We start from the raw sequence: 19,143 nt of genomic DNA, 5'->3' as shown, positions 1-19,143 counted from the left end.
TAAAAGATGGCGTTTAATTTGTCCTGCCTTCTCTTTTTCTGCTCTTGTGACCAGTTCTGGACACACTCTGCTGTTGCTAACGCTTAAACCTGACTGTCCACCGTTGGCCACAATTAGCTGTGAATTTAATCGCTGTGGTTTGTATATAAATCCCCTCTTCAGCTTTTGATTTACCAGAGCTGAGACCCCAAGAGTAGTGAGTCGGTGTCCTCTACCTTGTGCTAAAGGAACAACAGAAACGATCACGGTTTCAGCGAGCTTGCTAATTGCCCATGGTGGCCCTCTGTCAGTACAGCTTTGAAGCCATTCTTCAGTTCTGCCCAATGTAAGGAACCAACAGGGAATATTTACGAATGGTCTGCGTAAAGGCCTTCAACCTGTGAGTCTTTCTGAGGAGTTCCAGAATGTAGTGGAGAACTTGGCCACCTGTTCAGTGATGCAGGAATACTGTGCTGGGCTAGGCTCGGCTAGGCTCCGGTGTCCTTTACGCTAGACTGCATGCGCATGCCTCTGCAAACACGCTTCCCCTCAGCTTCTGCATGTCTGGACTTGCCTGCGTTTGCATGTCTCGCTTGTGCATTTTGGTGTGAACTCAGAATGGAAAGCTAGATTACACCCTGCTCTCTGGTGGGCGCAAAGCCGAGGCAAAGCAGAGGCTTGCAAATGAACTCTTGTCCAACGGATTAACCGAAGGAAGCACGGGGCGACCCGCGATCCGACTAGCCGGACACGAGCTCGGCACGCGGGCAGCTGTGCATGCAGCTGTGCTGCCGTGTTTGAAGGACAGCCACGTGTCCGATTCCCTCTAGCGGTGCGGTCCCCGACCCTGGCAGTCCCAAATTTGCCGTGATCACATAACCCGATGGCGGATGTTTGCCGGTTTGGTTTCTGTGGTGACTTCCGTTACTCCAGCTGGCTCCACCCAACACCCCCCACCGAGACCCCTTAGCCAGGCACTGATGGCTTAACGTGGGTGACCATGAGCGGTATGTCCAAAAAGATTTCCCACAAGGCCCCCTCTTCCACCGAGCGGTAGGAATAGAACACCCCCCCCACCCCCCAGCAAGGTGTAATCTCAGCTTCAGGGTGGCACTCAAAAGGACTGCACATTATTTTGGCTTTTCCCTCCTTCATTTTGGGGCTGGACAGACTTGTCTCACCAAAATGGCAGATAGTGTCCGCCTTCAGAACGTTGGCCTAAGTGCAACACCCTCCTTCATGTTCTTATCAGGGGCAAAAAAATAAAGGGAGCACAGTACGCTTTTGCCGTTTTCGAGTTTTACCTCGTCCACTGTAAATTACTTTGACATGTCCTTCCCTCCACACTGGGGCTTGAAATGTACATTTTCGACTCGGCACCTGTACAAGCTTCCTTCCTGTCCGTCGCTCCCAACTCTATTGGTCAGGCCTGCTGGGAAGTGTGTCCGATCACTCGGGTTTTCTCTCGCGCCAAGTTATCCAGCACAAAACACCAGAGAGCCCCAGCACACATCAAACGTTGGCGCCTGAACCGTGTGACTGCACGCCAGGCCTGAGACGAAACTGAAAACGCACTCGTTTCATACAGTTCTTCTTCAAAGCCGGGCGAGCCTGGTGGATCGATAAGCTAGGATGCAAATGCTGACGTGTAATTAAGGACTTCAGGCTCTCTCGGAGTAGCGCTTTTGTCCGCGCTGGACGGGGGAAACATTAGGAGGCATTGTTGTGTGTGCTTTGAAGTCAGGGAGATTTTCACAGTCCTTTAAAGGGTTCGGTGAATCTAAATTTTGACCCTGGCGACGTAAAGTAGGCCAAAGAGCCATTTCTGTTTTGTTTGTTTGTTTTTTGAAAGCAGTTTTATTTGAGTACAATGAGCATGGCTACCAGGAAATCCAGTTTAGAAAGCTCCGATGTAGGGGTTAACGTGTCCCTCATTATAAGACACGTTAGCGAGAGGTTCCGCCATCCTTCAGTGTAGGCTGGCGGACATGCACTTCCGGGGAAGTGGAAGAGCAGACATTCTGCTTGCGGTCCGCATAACAAGGTGAAAGGTCGCAGGTTCTTCCTCACCCAGCCAGCCTCGCTCATGGTCCGGCTGGAGAATAACAGTTGTGCACTTCATCCAAACTCGCACTTCCACGTGACATGGCGGCTTCTTTTCCTCTTTCTCTTCGGTCCTTTCCTTTTGTAATTGGTGTAAACCTGCCCAGATTTAACCCCAGCCGTTGTAGATCCATGTGATTCCCACCCATCCTCGGTCTGGTTAAGTCTGTGAGCCTTGCTGATTGATCCCTTTGGTTTTTTATTATTATCATTTAGCGCCACGTGTGTGTGTGTGTGTGTGTGTGTTTTCCATCTAAACATGTTGCTAGAATTGCACCTGCACTAGTGGCTGCATGCTTGGATGGGTTGGAGCGGTTCGACTCCATCAGCTCCGAGGCCTGCTGGTCAGTTTGGTTCCATATTGCATTTGTCCTTCATGCAGTTGTAGCTATGCATGACCTTTCACCTTTGTCAAACACTGTGGGGTACTGCATTTTTTTGCCAGGGGTGGTGGGGGTGTTGCAACAGGTTTTTTTTCCTTAAAGAAAAAACAAAGACATGTTACTGTTATTCCGTTAAGCAACTTGCTAAATTTCTTTGGGAATTACATACATCAGACTGCCGACCTCCATAAAATATAAATTATATCATATTGAGTAATAGCCTGTTAAAATGTAATTTACATATTATTTTAATACATAGCATATAATCTATTCCATAATAATGTCCTGGTAGGGTAGAAATGAGATTATCATTCTTTGCAGACCATATATGGTCACCCATTGCAGAGCCTCTTTGGAATCCCTTCTGTTTATATTTCCATGACTAATCATGACCGCTGTGTATGCACAGACTGCAGCTTTAAACAGCCCATGTCGTGGTCTCTTTATTGTAGCAGATATTTATAAACAATCCTTATTATACACGGTTATTCATAAGAAATAGTTAGGATGTGAAACTCTACTGATCCGTTTGGTGCATTTGCACAAGATGTACAAAAGTATTCGGAATCAGCTGTTTTCCTTTCCGCTGAGCCGCTCACGTTTAAGTAGTAGAGATCACGTGGAGTACACGGCAGGCTCCACAGTGATCGTCTGACCAAGACGCCGGTGGAAGTTGAATCTTAGATCTCAAGCCCCTCTGTGTTGGGGGGGGGGGATGTCAAAGCCATGGAGAGCCGGGACGTTTGCTTCCTTTGGAGCCGGACTCCTCTGTGCCCCTCTGTGTTCCTCCCTTTCGTCAGCCCTGTCCTGTCTCCAACCCCCCAAGTCGATGTCCGAGTCTGTCCGTCTGAGTCTGTCCGCCCCTACTGTCTGCTGCCGTCCTGCTGCCTGAGTCCTGTTCTGCCTCGTGTCTCGTCTCCATCTGTTGTCTCTGTCCTTTCTGTGTCTTTCTGTGTCGTTGTTTTTCAGTTTCCTTTTTTGTTAGCTAGCCCTAGCACCTCCACCTCCATGCTCCTCTCTCTCTCTCTCCTCCTCTCCTTCTCTCTCCATCTCTCTGTCTCGCTCTCTCATCTTTTCCCTCTCTCTCTTCCGGACCCCCTTCACTGGAATGCATATACCACAGCTCCCTATGGCCCCGTTCACGAGAACACTTTTTGCCCTCAGGGCAGTGCGTGACTTTGCGGTTCTTGGCGAAGCCACGCTCCAGGTTTAGAGGCACTGTAGCTTAACGCTGAACCTCTCACTCGTCCACATTTGATTGTACAAATCTTAGAAGTTAAACACTCTAATAAGATCCATGATGTGGTAAAGGGAAAAAAAAAACATTCTCTTTCAATCAGTGTGAGTATCTGCTGAAGATCTAATCTTGTCCTCTAGCTAGCATGTAATCTCTCAGTGCTCAGAAAATGGAGTTTTCACACGAAAAGCTCAAGGAATAACCCAGATTCAGTTAAAGGAAGCAGTTGAAGGTTTCCAAGAATGGCAGCTCTGGACTGGTTCTGAAAAGGCCATTGTCCACAGCCTGCATACACCGTCCAGCCCCCTCCACCCCTTCTCCACCCCTTCTCCACCCTTCTCCACCCCTCTCCACAGCATCCTCGCTCATCCCGACGTTCTTGTCTAGCTTTGGCAGCCCTTGTTGTGGAGGCGCTGAACTGTTCCCATCGTACTCCAGCATTTTTCGTTGTTCCTTGAGTTTGTAAATAAGCATATCCCTCTCTCGTCATTGGCTGCTTTCCCAGGGTCGTTCACAATTAGATTTCCTAGGTTTGAGTCCACAAATTGACGCCGGGCTACAACGTCTGGCCAGGACCGCAGTGTGACAAGCACGGCAGTCACGTTAAGTCCAGTTAGCAGGAGAGAAGAAAAAACCAAAAACCAAAACCCTAACTTTGTCAGCGTTGAAGTGGGTTTCTCCCCCTACACCTGCCCCTCCGTCTACTCTCTTTATCTTTGTCGCTCTCTCGGGCGAGATTTCTGCTCCTACTTCCCCTCGTTCCTCCTCTTTGTCCTCTTTCTCTTCAGTCGTCTTTGTCTGGGCATGCTAGCGACCCTTCAGTTACATTCCACTATGCATTTTATCTCTCTCTCTCTCTCTCTCTCACTCTCTCTCTCTCGGAGATTTGTTTTAATTTTCCATTTCCTCTTTGGTTCTTCTCTCCCTCTACTTCTGCATGATGTCTGTGAATATGATAGCTGCATCTATCAATGGGACCGTGTCAGATCTTTCAAAAAAGGCTTCGTCCAGTTGATTTACCCCGAATCACAAAAATCTGATTAAGGTTTCTCATCTTTAGCTAGAGAACGGATTCACTTGGCCCGTGCGCCACGACGCACGCGCAGACGCACGCGCGGCCACGCGCAGACGCACACCTCCCGGCACATCTCCCAAGGCCGGGTCAGGATCCGCCCTTCCTGGGCAGTAGCAGAGGGGATTTTTTTGGGGGGGGGCGGGTGGGGGGGTGGGAGCGAGGGTCCAGTGGGGGGCTCAGCCAGCCCCCCCACACCTTCACTCCAACTCTGATGGCTGTTTACGCTCGCACACTTCACACAGAGGTCCAGTTCCAGAAGATGAGAAACTCGTAATAGATTTTTGTGTGATTTTAAATGTGCTGTGATGGGTCAAATATTAGTCAATGGAACCCTGTTGCTATGACTATGTTGCTTTAATGTCAATCTACATTGTCGGTGAAGCAGTTCTGTTAGTTTACTTCCGTTATCATTCTTTTTGATTTTTAGTTTTCAGTCTCACTTGTTTATGATTTGTTGTCTCTTTAGACAATGGTTGTGCTCTAAAGAAGGACTCATTTTCATCGCCCTGTCTTGTCACCTCTCTCTCTCTCTCTCTCTCTCTCTCTCTCTCTCTCTCTCTCTCTCTCTCTCTCTCTCTCTCTCTCTCTCTCTCTCCCCCTCCCTCTCTCTCTCTCTCTGCCGTTTGGCTGGCTGGGCGTGTGCAGTGCGGCGCGTCCCACCTCGCTTCTCCATCCTGCCCACCAGCCACGAGATCATGCCCGGGGGCAGCGTGAACATAACGTGCGTGGCCGTGGGCTCCCCCATGCCCTACGTCAAGTGGATGCTCAACTCGGAGGACCTGACGCCCGAGGACGACATGCCGGTGGGCCGCAACGTCCTGGAGCTGAACGGCGTGCGCGAGTCGGCCAACTACACCTGTGTGGCCATGAGCAGCCTGGGCATCATCGAGGCCGTGTCGCAGATCATCGTCAAGTGTAAGTGGGCGCATGCTTCTCCTGCGCCGTTCGGGGTCAGGGTTTCTCCTCCTCTGGCGGCTGTTTTGTGGTCAGGCGAGTTCGTCTGTGTTGACTCACGTGGGACATGTGTTACAGTCTTCCTATCGCACTCTTGCAGCTCTGCCTAAGCCTCCAGGTACGCCGCTGGTTACCGAGACGACGGCGACCAGCATCACAATCACCTGGGACAGCGGCAACCCCGAGCCCGTCTCGCACTACATCATCCAATACCGGGCCAAGACGCCTGAGAGCAAGTTTGAAACCATGGACTCCATCACCACCACCCGCTACAGCATCGGGGGCCTGTCCCCCAACACCGAGTACGAGATCCGTGTCTCTGCCTTCAACACCATCGGCCAGGGGCCGGCCAGCGAGCCGGTGGAGGCCAGGACAGGAGAGCAGGCTCCTGCCAGTCCACCCAGGAACATCCAGGCACGCATCATCTCACAGAGCACCATGATGGTGAGGTGGGAGGAGCCCGAGGAGCCTAACGGCCAAATCAAGGGTTACCGGGTCTACTACACCATGGACCCCTCCCAACCAATGAGCAAGTGGCAGATCCACAACGTCCAGGACAGCGTGATCACCACCATCCAGAACCTGGTGGCCTCGGAGACCTACACCATACGCGTGCTGGCCTTCACGTCGGTAGGGGACGGCCCGTTCTCTGACCCCATCCATGTCAAGGTGCTACAGGGAGGTTCGTAGACACACCCGCCCGATCCCACTTCCACCACCAGGTGGTGCCAGCCTGCGGCCGTTTCCGGTGCTAAGCGGTCCGCCACGGTAGCTAGGTTGTGGCATGGTGAAGCCATCCGTGGCTGGCGCCAATGTTCTCCTCTCCCTCTCTGTTCTCTGGCCCGCTCCACCCGCAGTGCCCGGGCAGCCGTCCAGGTTCCAGGCGGGCGAGGTGATGGACACCAGCATCCAGCTGACCTGGGAGCCGGCGTTCGAGAAGGAGGGAATCATCCGCTATGAGCTGCGCTACAGAGAAAGTGCTCCAGGGAGCCAGGTACACACTCACGGTTTCCCACGACCTCATGCTCCCCTAAACCCGCCGTAATGTTTTAATGTGGCAAGCCCGGGGGGGGGGGCACTGTTTGTCGTTGGAGCATGAGCTCCTCCCTGATGTGTCTGATCTGGGGTCACCTTACCGTTCTCCAACCAGCAGGTGACCAGATCGTTTGGTCCGACTTCCTCCTACGTGGTGGAAGGCCTGCACGCGAACACCGAGTACCACTTCTCGCTGGCCGCCGTCTCCAACAAAGGCCTGGGGGCTTTCACCAATGAGATCTCTCAGAAGACGTCCCAAGCCAGTATGTATTCATTTCGCATTCTTGCCGCTCTGCTGTTTGCAAAAAATTAACTAAGTGGACAGGTTCTGGCGGTGGCGTGCCGGGATTGTTCCGACTGCCGAGCGGCAAGCTTCGATCCGCACCCCAAGCGTTGAATGGGAATGATGATGATATCGTTGTGTGTGTCCCCCTCAGTAGGGAGTCTGTAAATGTGAAGAGTGTGAGTCTGTGTCCTGAGTGGCCCTCTGATTTAGATCTGTGCTAAGGACGTGAACGTCGTCTTCCCCCACACACACACACACACACACACACACCCAGCTCGGACACTGCAAGAGATGTAACCTGATGTAACAAGGGCTTTAAAACACATGGCAGAGAAGCCCTGTCAGGGATTTGATGCATTTTTGGTGCGTGTTTGTTTCTGAGTTTCCATGTATGTGCTATGTGCAAACAGCATCACCTTTGGGCCATAAGCAAGAACTGCCCCATCGGGGTGACCTCAGCCGGTTTGTGTGTGTCTGTGAGTGTTTCTGAGTAGCTCTGTGGACTGTGTTGTACTGACATGCATGCCACCGTTCCTGTTCTGCCGTGACGCTAACTGATTGTTTTTTTCTGAACGTAATCACTACTGATTTCTTTCCCAGCAGCCCACAGGCACGCTTTGATGTTGCGAAAGCGCCGACTCCTGTTCGGTTGCGTAGTTTAATGGACCCCCACCCCAGCGAGGGCGGAGACCACAGACTGTTCCCAGGCCCTCTTCTCCACCCTTCGCTGCGTTACAGGGCTTCTCGTTTGGTTTTTTCCCCTCCTTGGTTTTTCTCCGCCACTGGTCGCACTTTTAATACAACACTAGCGTGGGCAGATTGATTGCTCCAACACAAGTGTGCTTCTTCCCTCCTGTTTCTTCCTGTTTCTTACTGATTTGCCGACACCGAGGGCGCTTGTTTGTTTGTTTTTTCTCACCCTTGCGTCCGAAATGCCCACGGCATCGCCGCCTCCCCGTGTCTGCCGAGGCTCTCGCCTGCTCGTCACGGCCCGGGACTGGGGCGGGGGACGCCACTGATTTATTACGCTCTTTTTGCCTCGGAGCGAAGTTTGGCTTTTTTGGCCGTTTTCCGTAAGCGCGAGCGGCGGGCGAAGGCGGCGTTGTGAAGCTCGTCGAGATAACCATCGATGAAAACCGCGATGGAACAGCAGTGAGAGACCCGCCAAAGAGGAGAACAAAACCTGGGCTGTGGGGTCCTTCTGCTTTAACATGTTTTCTGTTTTCACCAGCGCCCGAGTACCTGTGCAGGTGCAGCTGGAGTGTGTGTGTGCGTGTTTGAGTGTGTGTGTGTGTTGGCACAGCAGTCCACAGCCATTACACAGGCAGGCCCGTGTTTCAGAGAGCAGCTGCTGCATGCACCGCTCCTCACACGCCTGAAGGGGGCACCCTGCAGACCTTCTCTTCTCCCAGTTTGCACCAGACATGACCTAACCTGTGTAACTCCCCATTGCCTTTACCTGTCTCAGGCATTTCTTTATTCATTCTGATTTTTACTTAAGTGTCTGCTTATTAACGGATATGTATTTGATTTTAATGTACCTCCGTGTGTGTGTGTGTGTGTGTGTGTGTGTGTGTGATGCCGTCATTCTCCTGTACACCCTGACGCCACCTGACTCCTCTTTCTTCCAGCGTTAGTTACACAGATCCTCCGAAAGGTTTTTTCACTTCTTGTTTTCCTTTGGGTTTCTTTTTCTTTCCCTTTCTCGGTTTCGTTTCGGCTTACGTTATTGTGAGGCGCCGAGGGGCTGACCAGGCGACAGACGGCCGGTTTCAGTGAGCCCTCCCGTCCGGGGTCCTTTGACATTCTTCATTTATGTATTGGTTTGGCGTTTTGGTGGGTGCCCCACCTTCAGCGCAGCACTAAGCAGTGCGAAAGAAAAGCCATTAAACTAAAGGTGAGAGTGAGTATCCGTGGGGGCGTGGCCAACGGCGGCCCTCACGCTGCCCCGTCCAGGGGCTTTAATGGGGCGTCTCACGGACACACCCCCTCGCCCGGGCACAGATGCCTCCCTCGAGCACAGACCGAAAATAGAGTCACTTTGAGAAAGAGGTCAGTTAGGTGACAGGCCCAATACATCAGCAAAACACCATGCAAATGTGCACGCACACACACACACACACACACGCATGCACACACAAACAATTGAATAAACGTTATGTGTTGGTTCCTGAGAGGTAAGTGATCGCTGTTCGGAAGAAGTCCAGTTAGCCGCTGCCTTTTCCGATGTCACATGACCCCCCCACCACCCCCCACCCCCGCAATCTATCTCAGAGGGTATCCAGTTCAGATATATTCTTTTATTGCTCCAACCACATACATTGCTTTGAGCATTAGAGTGCCAGCCCTCCTGAACTGTCACGGCCTGGTTATATTTTTGATATATTTCTACCATTTCTGTCACTAAGAGCCTGACCTGTCATCCATCATAGCGGTAGACTGATGGAGCCGGGTGGCGAGGTGGGTGGAGCCCGACAGGGGGGCGGGCAGGGGTCTCTTCACGCGGCCCGCCGTCACCCTGCTGGGGTTCCTTCTCTCTCTCGCGGACTACAGAGCTGGACAGGCTGCTCCAGGCTCCCAGAGCACACCGGATCACCGCCCGGCCCCGGCGAATGCAAAGCTTCCCGGGGCCGCAACTAATGGGCCGCAGGGCGGGATGACTAAAGAGATCGCCCGACCCCGACGCAAACAAACAGGCCACCGCGCGTGGAGCAACACTTCAAAGTCCCGTCCCGTCCCCCCCGCTATCTCCCGCTCTCTTTTTTTCTCCCCGCTAGCTATAAATCCAATTACCTCTGTGTAGCACCGGCAGGCGCTTCCGTTAAAACACATACACACACACACCACATCAGCGCAGCGTAGGCATGCACGCCGCACGCGTCCGGCGCGTTTACCTGCATCTCCCCGGACTCTCGCGGGCGTTTAAGCACTAATGCTTCGGGATAAATGACAATTAACGATGGAGCTTCTTACTAAAAGCATCATATCAAGTGTCCTAGCGTTCGAGCCTAGTGTCAAAGCAGCGACAGCAGACTGGCAGGCTGGACTTCTTCAGGAACGCGAGAAAGGAGATTGAGTCCTGTGGGTTGGGGTTTTTTGGGTTTTTTTTCCTTCCTGTGGTACACTTTGCTGTCCCCAGACTTTTAAGTTGGAGTCCACTGAGTAAAGCAGGTCTCGGGGCCATTGTTGTAGGCCGGCGTGGGTCTAGAGTCAAGCACCAGGGCCTCGGCTGACAGGCAAAGTCCTCTTTCACCCCCATGCATCCCTCAAGCTAAAGGATTCAGTCAAGAAAATCATATTAGTCTGGATTTTCCGCCACTGGCATGTACCTGAGCCTTCACTTAAAGGACTGGTTGCCTTCTCTTTCCATGATGGGGGATGTGAAGCCACTGTTGAGGGTTAGAGAGGAAGACATTCCTGGCCTGCTCACTCTGGCCTTCTGGGGAAAACGAGCCCGCCGCTCGGAGGCTGTTCGGACTGTGATGTTCAGCTCAGACGTTGTCATGGAGGGTGCACAGACTGAGAGCCAGAGACCCAGAATCCACCCTCCTGTCGTGCCCAGAGTGGGGGTTTCCAACAGACACCGAGGGGAGTCGGGGTCGGAGGGTATATGACGGATAAGAATCCCATTTCGTTCCTTTCCGCACCTGTTGCGATGAGCCGTACGGAAAAGCTCCTTGTCGAACCTCCTGGCAGGTGACTACAGGGGACTACAGGGGCCCAGATTAACGTACCAGTTTCCAAATCCTCCATGTTTGGCCAAACAAGCGGTCTGGCTCCCCACTTACTAAAATTGCAGCGGGACATCAAATCCGTGGGAATATTTTGGCGAGTCCATCCATTTGACATTAGTCAGGATTAATTCCTTAATTATGAGTTGATAAATACAGACGTTGAGAGAGAACATCTGCACCCCAAATCCTCTGAATTGTTCTAAAATGTGTCAGACACATAATATGATGATGAAATACGACTCTCAGTAAATGAGGCTGGTGTATCAGGTATGAGGTAATAAGTACTAAATAATTACTATAGTTAGATTTAGTAATAGATTTAATAAAGTGTGCTTCTTACACAATTTCCACTCCTCCTCCCCATTAATACCTCCTGTTAATAATAATAATAATATTAGTAGTATTAATAAATGTATTAATGATAAGAACATGTCAGCTGCTGCTCTGTGAATGGATGGAGAAGTGTCGTCCTTTCCTCGGGTCGCCGTGAGCTGATCGCTATCGATAGTTGTGTCGCCATCACTCTTAATGGTGCGCCATCACTGAAGAGTTTCTGAGTTCCCTCTGCCAGGCAGAAAAGGGAACCGAAGGAGAAATTCCATGAATTGATATTGAATAAATCTACGGGGCAGGGGAGGTTCTGAATAGGTCTGTTTGTATAATCTGGGTGGGATTATATAGGTGGGATTGGTGAGGATTAAGGGCCCCCCACCCCCATCATTCCCTGCCGTAACGTTGCCCCTCCGTGCCGCAGTGGGCCGCGGCCCTTCAGGCTGGCTGCCGGGTCCTTGCTTGTGTGTGAGGATGCGCACGATCCAGAACCACAGCCCAGCAAAGCCTACCTTCCACAACCACTTTGGCCAAGCGTAAAGGCCCTGGAAAGATCTAGAAGCGGTGAAGCACCATTGTTGCCCCCTCGCACACCGTAAGATCATCAGTGGTGTGGGATTCTGTCTGTCGTGCTGAGCACAGGTGGGTGGTAGAGACGGGGATGAGCGTAGGGGCTCTTGACGGACGGTGGAGGTGAACCAGGGTGCCAGCGTCTCTGTCTCTCAGCCCTGTAGCATAGAGGACAGTCCTGCGTGAAGTACAGGGACAGTCCCTCCCCTCTGACCAGCTCAAACCGACCACCTGTCAAACCTGAACCAAGAGTCAAATATCCACGAAGCCGACGTGCTTTTGGACCGATTGGGATACTAAAGCATCCGCTTTTTGTTAAGAGGGTCGTTCTCTTTCAGAGGGGGGGGGTTGCCACCCACCGGCTCAGGAAGTACAGTCTCCCTGTAGCCGGGTGCTTTTGGTAAGAAAGTCTTTTTTAAAAAAATGTGTTTGAAGGAAGCCAGGTACGTATGACGTGAGAAGACGCGTGGTTTTGTTCTCGTTGTCTTTAATGCTCTTGTTTTCAGTTTGGAGCTCAGTAGCTTCCCATGCATCGTATGAGTTGACATTTGGATCCTAATGTTTTCTTTACAATCATTTATTTTGCAGAGAAATTCATTTTCCTGTAATCCCTTAGCCAGTTTTCAATTAATTTCAGCTTCTTTTTTTGCAGAAGGTGTTCTGTTGAAGTTTCAGTTCTGTTGTCTCTTGGTTTGTTTTCCGTGAAATTCCCTTATCAGTTGTTTGTTATTTGTTTTTTTTGGGTTTCACAAACAGATATCAGTGTCACTAAAAGAATCATTTTAATATGGGCTATATAATGGACTTCTTATAGAAAAATAGACAAGGGAGGTGTATAGACACACACACACACACACACACAGAGAAAGAGAGAGAGGCATCCAGCTGCTGAAGTTCACACACCGAGCAGATACGTAAGGAGCTGAGCTGTAGTTCCATGCTGGGGGAGTGTGCGGTCGTCCCCGCACGCCTCCCCGCATTCAGCACTGCTCTGAGGAGAGAACCCTTTAACACAAGGCCTCCCCGTTGATCTAGCAAACAGGATCTCCATGAGTGAGCTCCAAAGTCCAGCCCTCCTCCAGGGGGCGTGTGCCAGGCAGTGCAGCCCAGCGTAGAAGTCACCACGTTCTAGTGAGACATGGAGCAGTAAAGCCCATGTGCACCCTTCCCAATCCACCATTCAGCATCCCAAGATGTGCAGCGCCGGCCAAAGCCGGACTCGCACGGCCTTGGCTGGGGCCCTGTGGCTACGCCGGGCTTTCAGAATAAAAGCCCTTTTTTTAGTTAGTTTGTTTGTTTTGGGTTTTTTTTTAAACATCATCATATCTCATTATTATGCATGTCATGTTACAATCCTCTTTTGTTTACCTTTACATTTGGCCTCTGAATTTTGTCTGAGTTTTTTGCTATTATTATTATTTACCTTCTTTATGTTAAGTACGGTCGTTGCTTGTTTTTTCAGTTCGGTTTTTCCCTTTTATCATTTTCTTTTTCTCTTTCCCATCTTTTCGTTTTTTTGTTTTCCACCCCCTCTCCCCGCCCCCCTGCCTTGCCCCGCCCCCCCTCCCTCCCCCCCCCCGCCCGAGCAGAGCCCTCCGCCCCTCCTCAGGAGATTACATGCTCCAGCCCCAGCTCCACCTCCCTGCTGGTAAGTTGGCGCCCCCCGCCGGCGGAGAGCCAAAACGGGGTGCTGGCCGGGTACAGAGTGCGCCACGTGGCGGTGGGGGGCGGAGCCGACCCCGGAGCCGAACCCGCCGAGGAGCTCCAGCTCCCACCCGCCTCCGGTCAGATTACGCTGCGGGGGCTCGAGAAGTGGACGCTGTACCGCGTCACCGTGGCAGCCGCCACCTTCGTCGGGCCCGGTCCCGAGAGCCCGCCCGTCCTATGCCGGACCGATGAGGACGGTACGAACACCTGTATTACGCCACAATTCTAAAGCATGCCTCGTACCATAATTCTTAGCAGCCTGGTTTCAATGTAAAAGGCTTTCTGTAGCAGTTCTTCACATCGTGGTGGAGACGACGTGCGTAATTTCGTCTCTTTGCTTTTCCTGGCACTTTTTTTTAGTGATGTTTGAGATTTCCGTCACACCCCTGTGATCACAACATGCTTAGTAGCCTTGTTTAATTTATAGTAGCGGCAATAAAAGCTAATTGGTAGAGGGTTAAGCGGCACAGGGATACTGTACAAAACGACTGGAAGCACACCACAGCAGGTCATTAAGACGCTTTCTCCAGCCGCCAGAAGCAGTTACCGGAACGCTGGAATCAGGAGGGGAAACGCTGCCCCTTCAACTCCCGGCTCTTCCCCAGAGCCCCCGAGGCACAGGCCAAAGTGCCAAACGTCTTGTTTGACAGCCCCCCAACGGCAGGATGGTCGTCTCCGTTGCCAAGCGGCTGGTTGACGCAGCACAGGCTGCCTCTGTGTGAGGTTAAAAAATGGCTGCAGTATTGAGGCTTTTGCTATAAATGAGATTTATGTATATATCCTTATATAAATAAACACACACACACACACACACCTCCTCTTCTTGTTGCTAACACCGCTGGTAGTCTTCCAGCTCTGCGACGCAGGCGGTGTTTTGGCGGCCGGGCCTCATATAAAGCGATTTGTCATTCGCTTCCACATCCGCAGCCGCTGGGTGTCGGGCTGAGCGCGACGGGTCGTCGTACGCGGGGGGTGGGTGGTAGGGCGCGCTGAAGAGAAGACAGTGAAAGAATGTAGGCAAGAGATCCAACTTTTATCCAGGCTCTTAAGTGACTGAACGCACTCGAAACTTGTTCCACTGTTCTGAAGGCGGCCGTCCCGATTACAGGAGCCGTTCGTTAAAACGAGAAAAAAGCCAGAGTGCTCCATTTTGTCTGTGTCTCAACGCCAGCTCTAATGCATCACAGACTGCTATATTTGGGTCGGTTTAACCAAAAACCTACAAATAAAAATAACCATTATGTTATATTAGCGATTCTGTTAGGTTGGCGGGTGTTTGGCGGATATATTTTGATCCGATTGTGAGATTGTGTCTTTTTTTTTCCCCCCCCTCACACAGTTCCTGGCGCGCCGCCGCGGCGGGTGGAGGTGGAGGTGATCAACTCCACGGCCCTGCGGGTGATGTGGCGCTCGCTGCTTCCCGGGCGCCAGCATGGGCAAATCCGCGGCTACCAGGTGCACTACGTGCGCGTGGAAAACGGCGAGGCACGTGGCCTGCCCCTCATCAAGGACGTCATGCTGGCCGACGCCCAGGTAGGTCTGCCCCCCCCCCCCCGGGGGGTGATCCCGGCTAAAAGCCTCTCAGAGCCTCCGGTGCGCGCCACGGCGACCAGTGACGATAATACAGGTGTCGCTGAGCGCTGAACGTGGAGTACCGGAAGCAGTCAGCTTCGGAAGCTGGGATTAGAATAAAAGAGAGGGCAGGGTCGTCATAGCAACAGGGAGGCAGGCCGTGAGACTGTGCTGCTGCCATGAGTTCCTGTAGCACACCTGCTGGAGCAGATACACAGGTGCCAGCAACACCGTGGTCATAGATTCAGGCTGACTAATGCTGTAAGCATACAGTAGGTTTTCCGCGCTAGATTTTAAGCTCTTATATTGTTTTTGGGTTTTTTTTGTTTTTTTAAACATTTATATTTCTATGCCAGTCATTTTGGCCAGTGGCAGCTTGGCTAGTTCAGTTAGCTTAGCTTCCTACCGTTGAGTTAACGAGGCTCTCGAGCTCACGTTTTGATCCAGCCCGCCGCTGGGCTGGGATCCAGCTGCTCGTCGGCCCAACCCGCTCAGGGGGCCTCGCTAACTGCCCCACGTCTGGCAAGGTAGGGGCATTGCCTAGCACTCAAAATGCCCCCCAACCCCACTCTCCGAAACAGAATCCATGAACAAAGCATCATTTTTTTTTCTCCTGCTTTTACCGTGTGACCTACTTGGAACAAACACACTTGAGAATCTGCCTTGGCCTATCTTCACCTTTCAAACTCTTATTTCTTCCCCCTCTCTCTCTCTCTCTCTCCATCTCTGCCTCCACCCCCTCTCTCTCTCTCTCTCTCTCTCTCTCTCTCTCTCTCTCTCTTTCGCTCTCTGCGTACATCTCGCTCTGCCTTTCTGAAATTGCTTTCTCCTGCGCCCTCCTCCTTGGGTGGGGGGGCCGCAGTGGGAAACGGACGACACAGCTGAATACGTGAGTACGGAGCCTCCGAGTGTTTGGTGTAGTCGCCGAACGTGCGTTATTGCATCACCCAGTCGTCTAACCCCTCCCACATCCCACACACACACACACACCCTCAGCCCAGAGGGCAGGCGGCAGAGAAACGTGGAGGTGGGCCGCACTGCCGGGCCCTCAGATGTAACGCCCCAGCGTCAAGTCCCACCGGTCATACACAGACAGGGTGATGCAATATCCAGCACTCATTCATGTCTACCGCACCTTGTCTCTGGTGTGCCTCGTTTTTACAGTGCTGATGTGAAGTGCTGTGTCGTGTTCTGTGTGTGTGTGTGTGTGATGTGACTTCTAAGACGTTCCCTTTTCTATTAGAATATTCTAGAAAGAACCAAACAATAATTTCTTGTAGAAGCGTTTGTTGATTGATTTGTTTGTTTGGGTTCTGGATATTTGTTTGTTTGTTTTTTTTTGGATGTAGCTGTTATGCATGGTTTACTGGGCTTAAGCGTGGGGTGTGGCCAGCTCCAGCTGTTTGGAGCCTCTCTGCTCTGCCCGCCGGCATGTGTTCGCCCCCACCTCACCTGGTGAGGTCTGGAGCCTCGCCGCCGAATTAGCTCACCGCACACGTCCTCCACAAGGTCCATGAGAGGGAGAGAGATGGTGGGAGGGAGAGAAAGAGGGGAGGAAGGAGAGAGAGAGAGAGAGAGAGCATGAAAGGATGAGAGGCGGTGTGGGGGGAGGGGAGGGGAGGGGGAGAACAGACAGATGGGGAGACGGAGTGAGAGAGATGGAGTGAGAGAAGGAAGAGAAAGCGAAACAGAGACCACGGGAGAGCCAGAGGCAAGCCTGACCAGCACCTAGTTATGATGAGCGGGTGTCAGATATCAGTGCGGCGTGTCTTGGGAAGGCAGACAGTGAGAATAGATTCAGCCCATTAAACTCGGCCTTTGAAGAGTCCACACGCGTCTGACCGCCGCACTGGCGGGCCGTCGCATAGGGGGTGAGACGTGGGCGATGGCCGGGCGAGCAGGGTGGCTGAGTCCGAGTACCAAACCCCTGCTCCCGTCTGTGACCTGCAGGAGATGGTCATCGGAGGACTGTGGCCAGACACCACCTACTCGGTTACCGTGGCGGCATACACCACCAAGGGCGACGGCGCGCGCAGCAAACCCAAGCTGGTGGCCACCAAGGGAGCAGGTGAGCGTCCGCACGCCACGCGGGGGAAAAAAACAAGTGGCTGCCCGAAAACGGAGCGCAGAGCAGGATCATCGGAACGTCACGGGGGGAAACCTCCGCGGAGGGTGGTGTGTGGGAAACATTCGTCATGTGGGGTTTTGTGTAGAGGTAAAGGACTAAAAGAAAGATGGGGTGTAGATGCCTGTGATTTGGGTGGAGGGGACAAGCCCCCTTTAGGAGGTGGTCATGTTTTAAGGACTCACCTCCTCAGATTGAACTGTGTCGGCTTTCAAGCCCAGAGGACGATTCGAATCATCTCTGTAGAGTGGAAACTGCAAAGCACAAGCACAAATGGGAGTGTCACTATAGTGGTACTGTGTGTGTGTGTGTGTGTGTGTGTGTGTGTGTGTGTGTGTGTGTGTGTGTGTGTGTGTGTGCGCGCGCTCTGGAGCTCACCGTGGCAGCCCATTTTCTGGCCGGCGTGGCTCCGAGCGTTGCTGTGAAACGTGGAGAGCGTGACAGGTGTGCCTATCGCAGGTGACAGTGTGTGACAGCTCCTCTACAGCTGCCTGTCAGTCTCTGCACTCAACCCCCCCCCCAACACACACACACGCACGCGCGTACGCACGTCAACACACACACACACACATTCTAACTCCGCCTCTCAAAGAAGGCCCCTCCCCCAGCCACGTCTCCTTTCTGAGACTGTGGCGAACGAGCTTAAGTTAAAGAAATAAAATAAAGAAATAAAACGAGACAGGAAGCAGAAAATGGACTTAGCCCTTCTTAGGTAAAGAGCATCATGGTTTTTCGTGTGACGGGGGGCCGGACACTTTCGCACTGCATTTCTGGGACATTATGCTGTCGGTGCACTTAATCCACCCCCGATAAGGGCCGAGCCCTTTTCAGCCGCTGACAGAGGCATCGCACAGAGTGAAAGGGCCCCCCCCCGCCTATCGGAGGCAGACGTGAGCCTGGGCCCCAGCCCCTCCCCCACCGAAACCCCCATTTTTGGCCTATTAGACACAAGCCCCAGAACCTTCTGCCTGTACCCTCTGTTGTCTCAGTGCTGGGTTTGGACCACATTCTGTTCGTACGGGTAATATATAAACGCAGCATGTTTTTGAAATGAATGAGGCAACCAAAAAGGGGTTTTTGTTGTTTTTTGATGTTTTTTTTTTTCCTTCACTCCTTCTCCGTGTCTTGATGTATTGACGGTCGGTTGCGACCCTGCCCCACGCGGTTTTTGTTAGCGGAGGGCGAACTCGACGAGCATCGACGTGGCGATTACAGCCCCGCGTCATCAGCTTACTGGCCCTCAGTCTCCCAGCGGACGTGGCCGTATCGATCCTTCTCATGCCGCCGCGTCGTCCGAGAGGGCGAGAGACACGCTCGTGATTGACTGCATGTGTGCTACCGAGCCACTGCCAGGCACTGGGAGACCCAGCCAACCACGTCCGGCTCCGTTGGCCCGACAGCCAAAAGAGATCTGATTAATACCAGCCCACTTCTGTTTGGTAGTCTATGGACTATGGAAGTCTTATAGTGCAACAGTGTAAAGTAACAGCCATGCTCGTGGGTGCCCTGCTGGTATTTACTTATTTAGTTCCTGGATTTATTTAGTTATTTATTTATGGGATTTTGTGACATCAATAAAGGCAAGTGAAAGGTGAAGTTTTACGAAGACCTCATTGGTATAAAGGGGATGTTTTTAACCGTTTATCTTACAAAATCCTGATAATCCTGCAAATTTCTGCTAAGGCCCCTCCTACCTGACCCATGTCAGGCCCCTCCTACCTGTCCTTTGAATCATATGAGGCCCCTCCTACCTGACCCGTGAGTCATGTCAGGCCCCTCCCACCTGTCCTTTGAATCATATGAGGCCCCTCCTACCTGACCCGTGAGTCATGTCAGGCCCCTCCTACCTGTCCTTTGAATCATATGAGGCCCCTCCTACCTGACCCGTGAGTCATGTCAGGCCCCTCCTACCTGCCCTTTGAATCATATGAGGCCCCTCCTACCTGACCCGTGAGTCATGTCAGGCCCCTCCTACCTGTCCTTTGAATCATATGAGGCCCCTCCTACCTGACCCGTGAGTCATGTCAGGCCCCTCCTACCTGCCCTTTGAATC

General features: G+C 52.2%; 1 protein-coding gene across 9 annotated transcripts in view; it reads left to right on the top strand.

Moving 5' to 3' along the window:
* Positions 1–19,143, top strand: part of ptprsa (protein tyrosine phosphatase receptor type Sa) — a 162,999-nt gene that overhangs the window by 108,103 nt on the left and 35,753 nt on the right. For 7 of the 9 annotated variants that reach the window (XM_035523295.1, XM_035523294.1, XM_035523290.1 and 4 more), the window contains 4 exons: positions 5,423–5,692; positions 5,832–6,413; positions 6,589–6,725; positions 6,885–7,029. In XM_035523295.1, the coding sequence (XP_035379188.1) occupies positions 5,423–5,692; positions 5,832–6,413; positions 6,589–6,725; positions 6,885–7,029 (1,134 nt within the window). Of the gene's footprint in view, positions 1–5,422; positions 5,693–5,831; positions 6,414–6,588; positions 6,726–6,881; positions 7,030–13,275; positions 13,591–14,732; positions 14,927–15,827; positions 15,855–16,915; positions 17,034–19,143 lie in introns of all 9 variants that reach the window. The other 2 variants (XM_035523287.1, XM_035523288.1) reach the window with 2 other exon arrangements.

Source organism: Electrophorus electricus, chromosome 26, assembly GCF_013358815.1.
Source record: "Electrophorus electricus isolate fEleEle1 chromosome 26, fEleEle1.pri, whole genome shotgun sequence".
Lineage (NCBI taxonomy): Eukaryota > Metazoa > Chordata > Actinopteri > Gymnotiformes > Gymnotidae > Electrophorus > Electrophorus electricus.
This window is presented reverse-complemented; position numbering and strand designations above follow the sequence as displayed.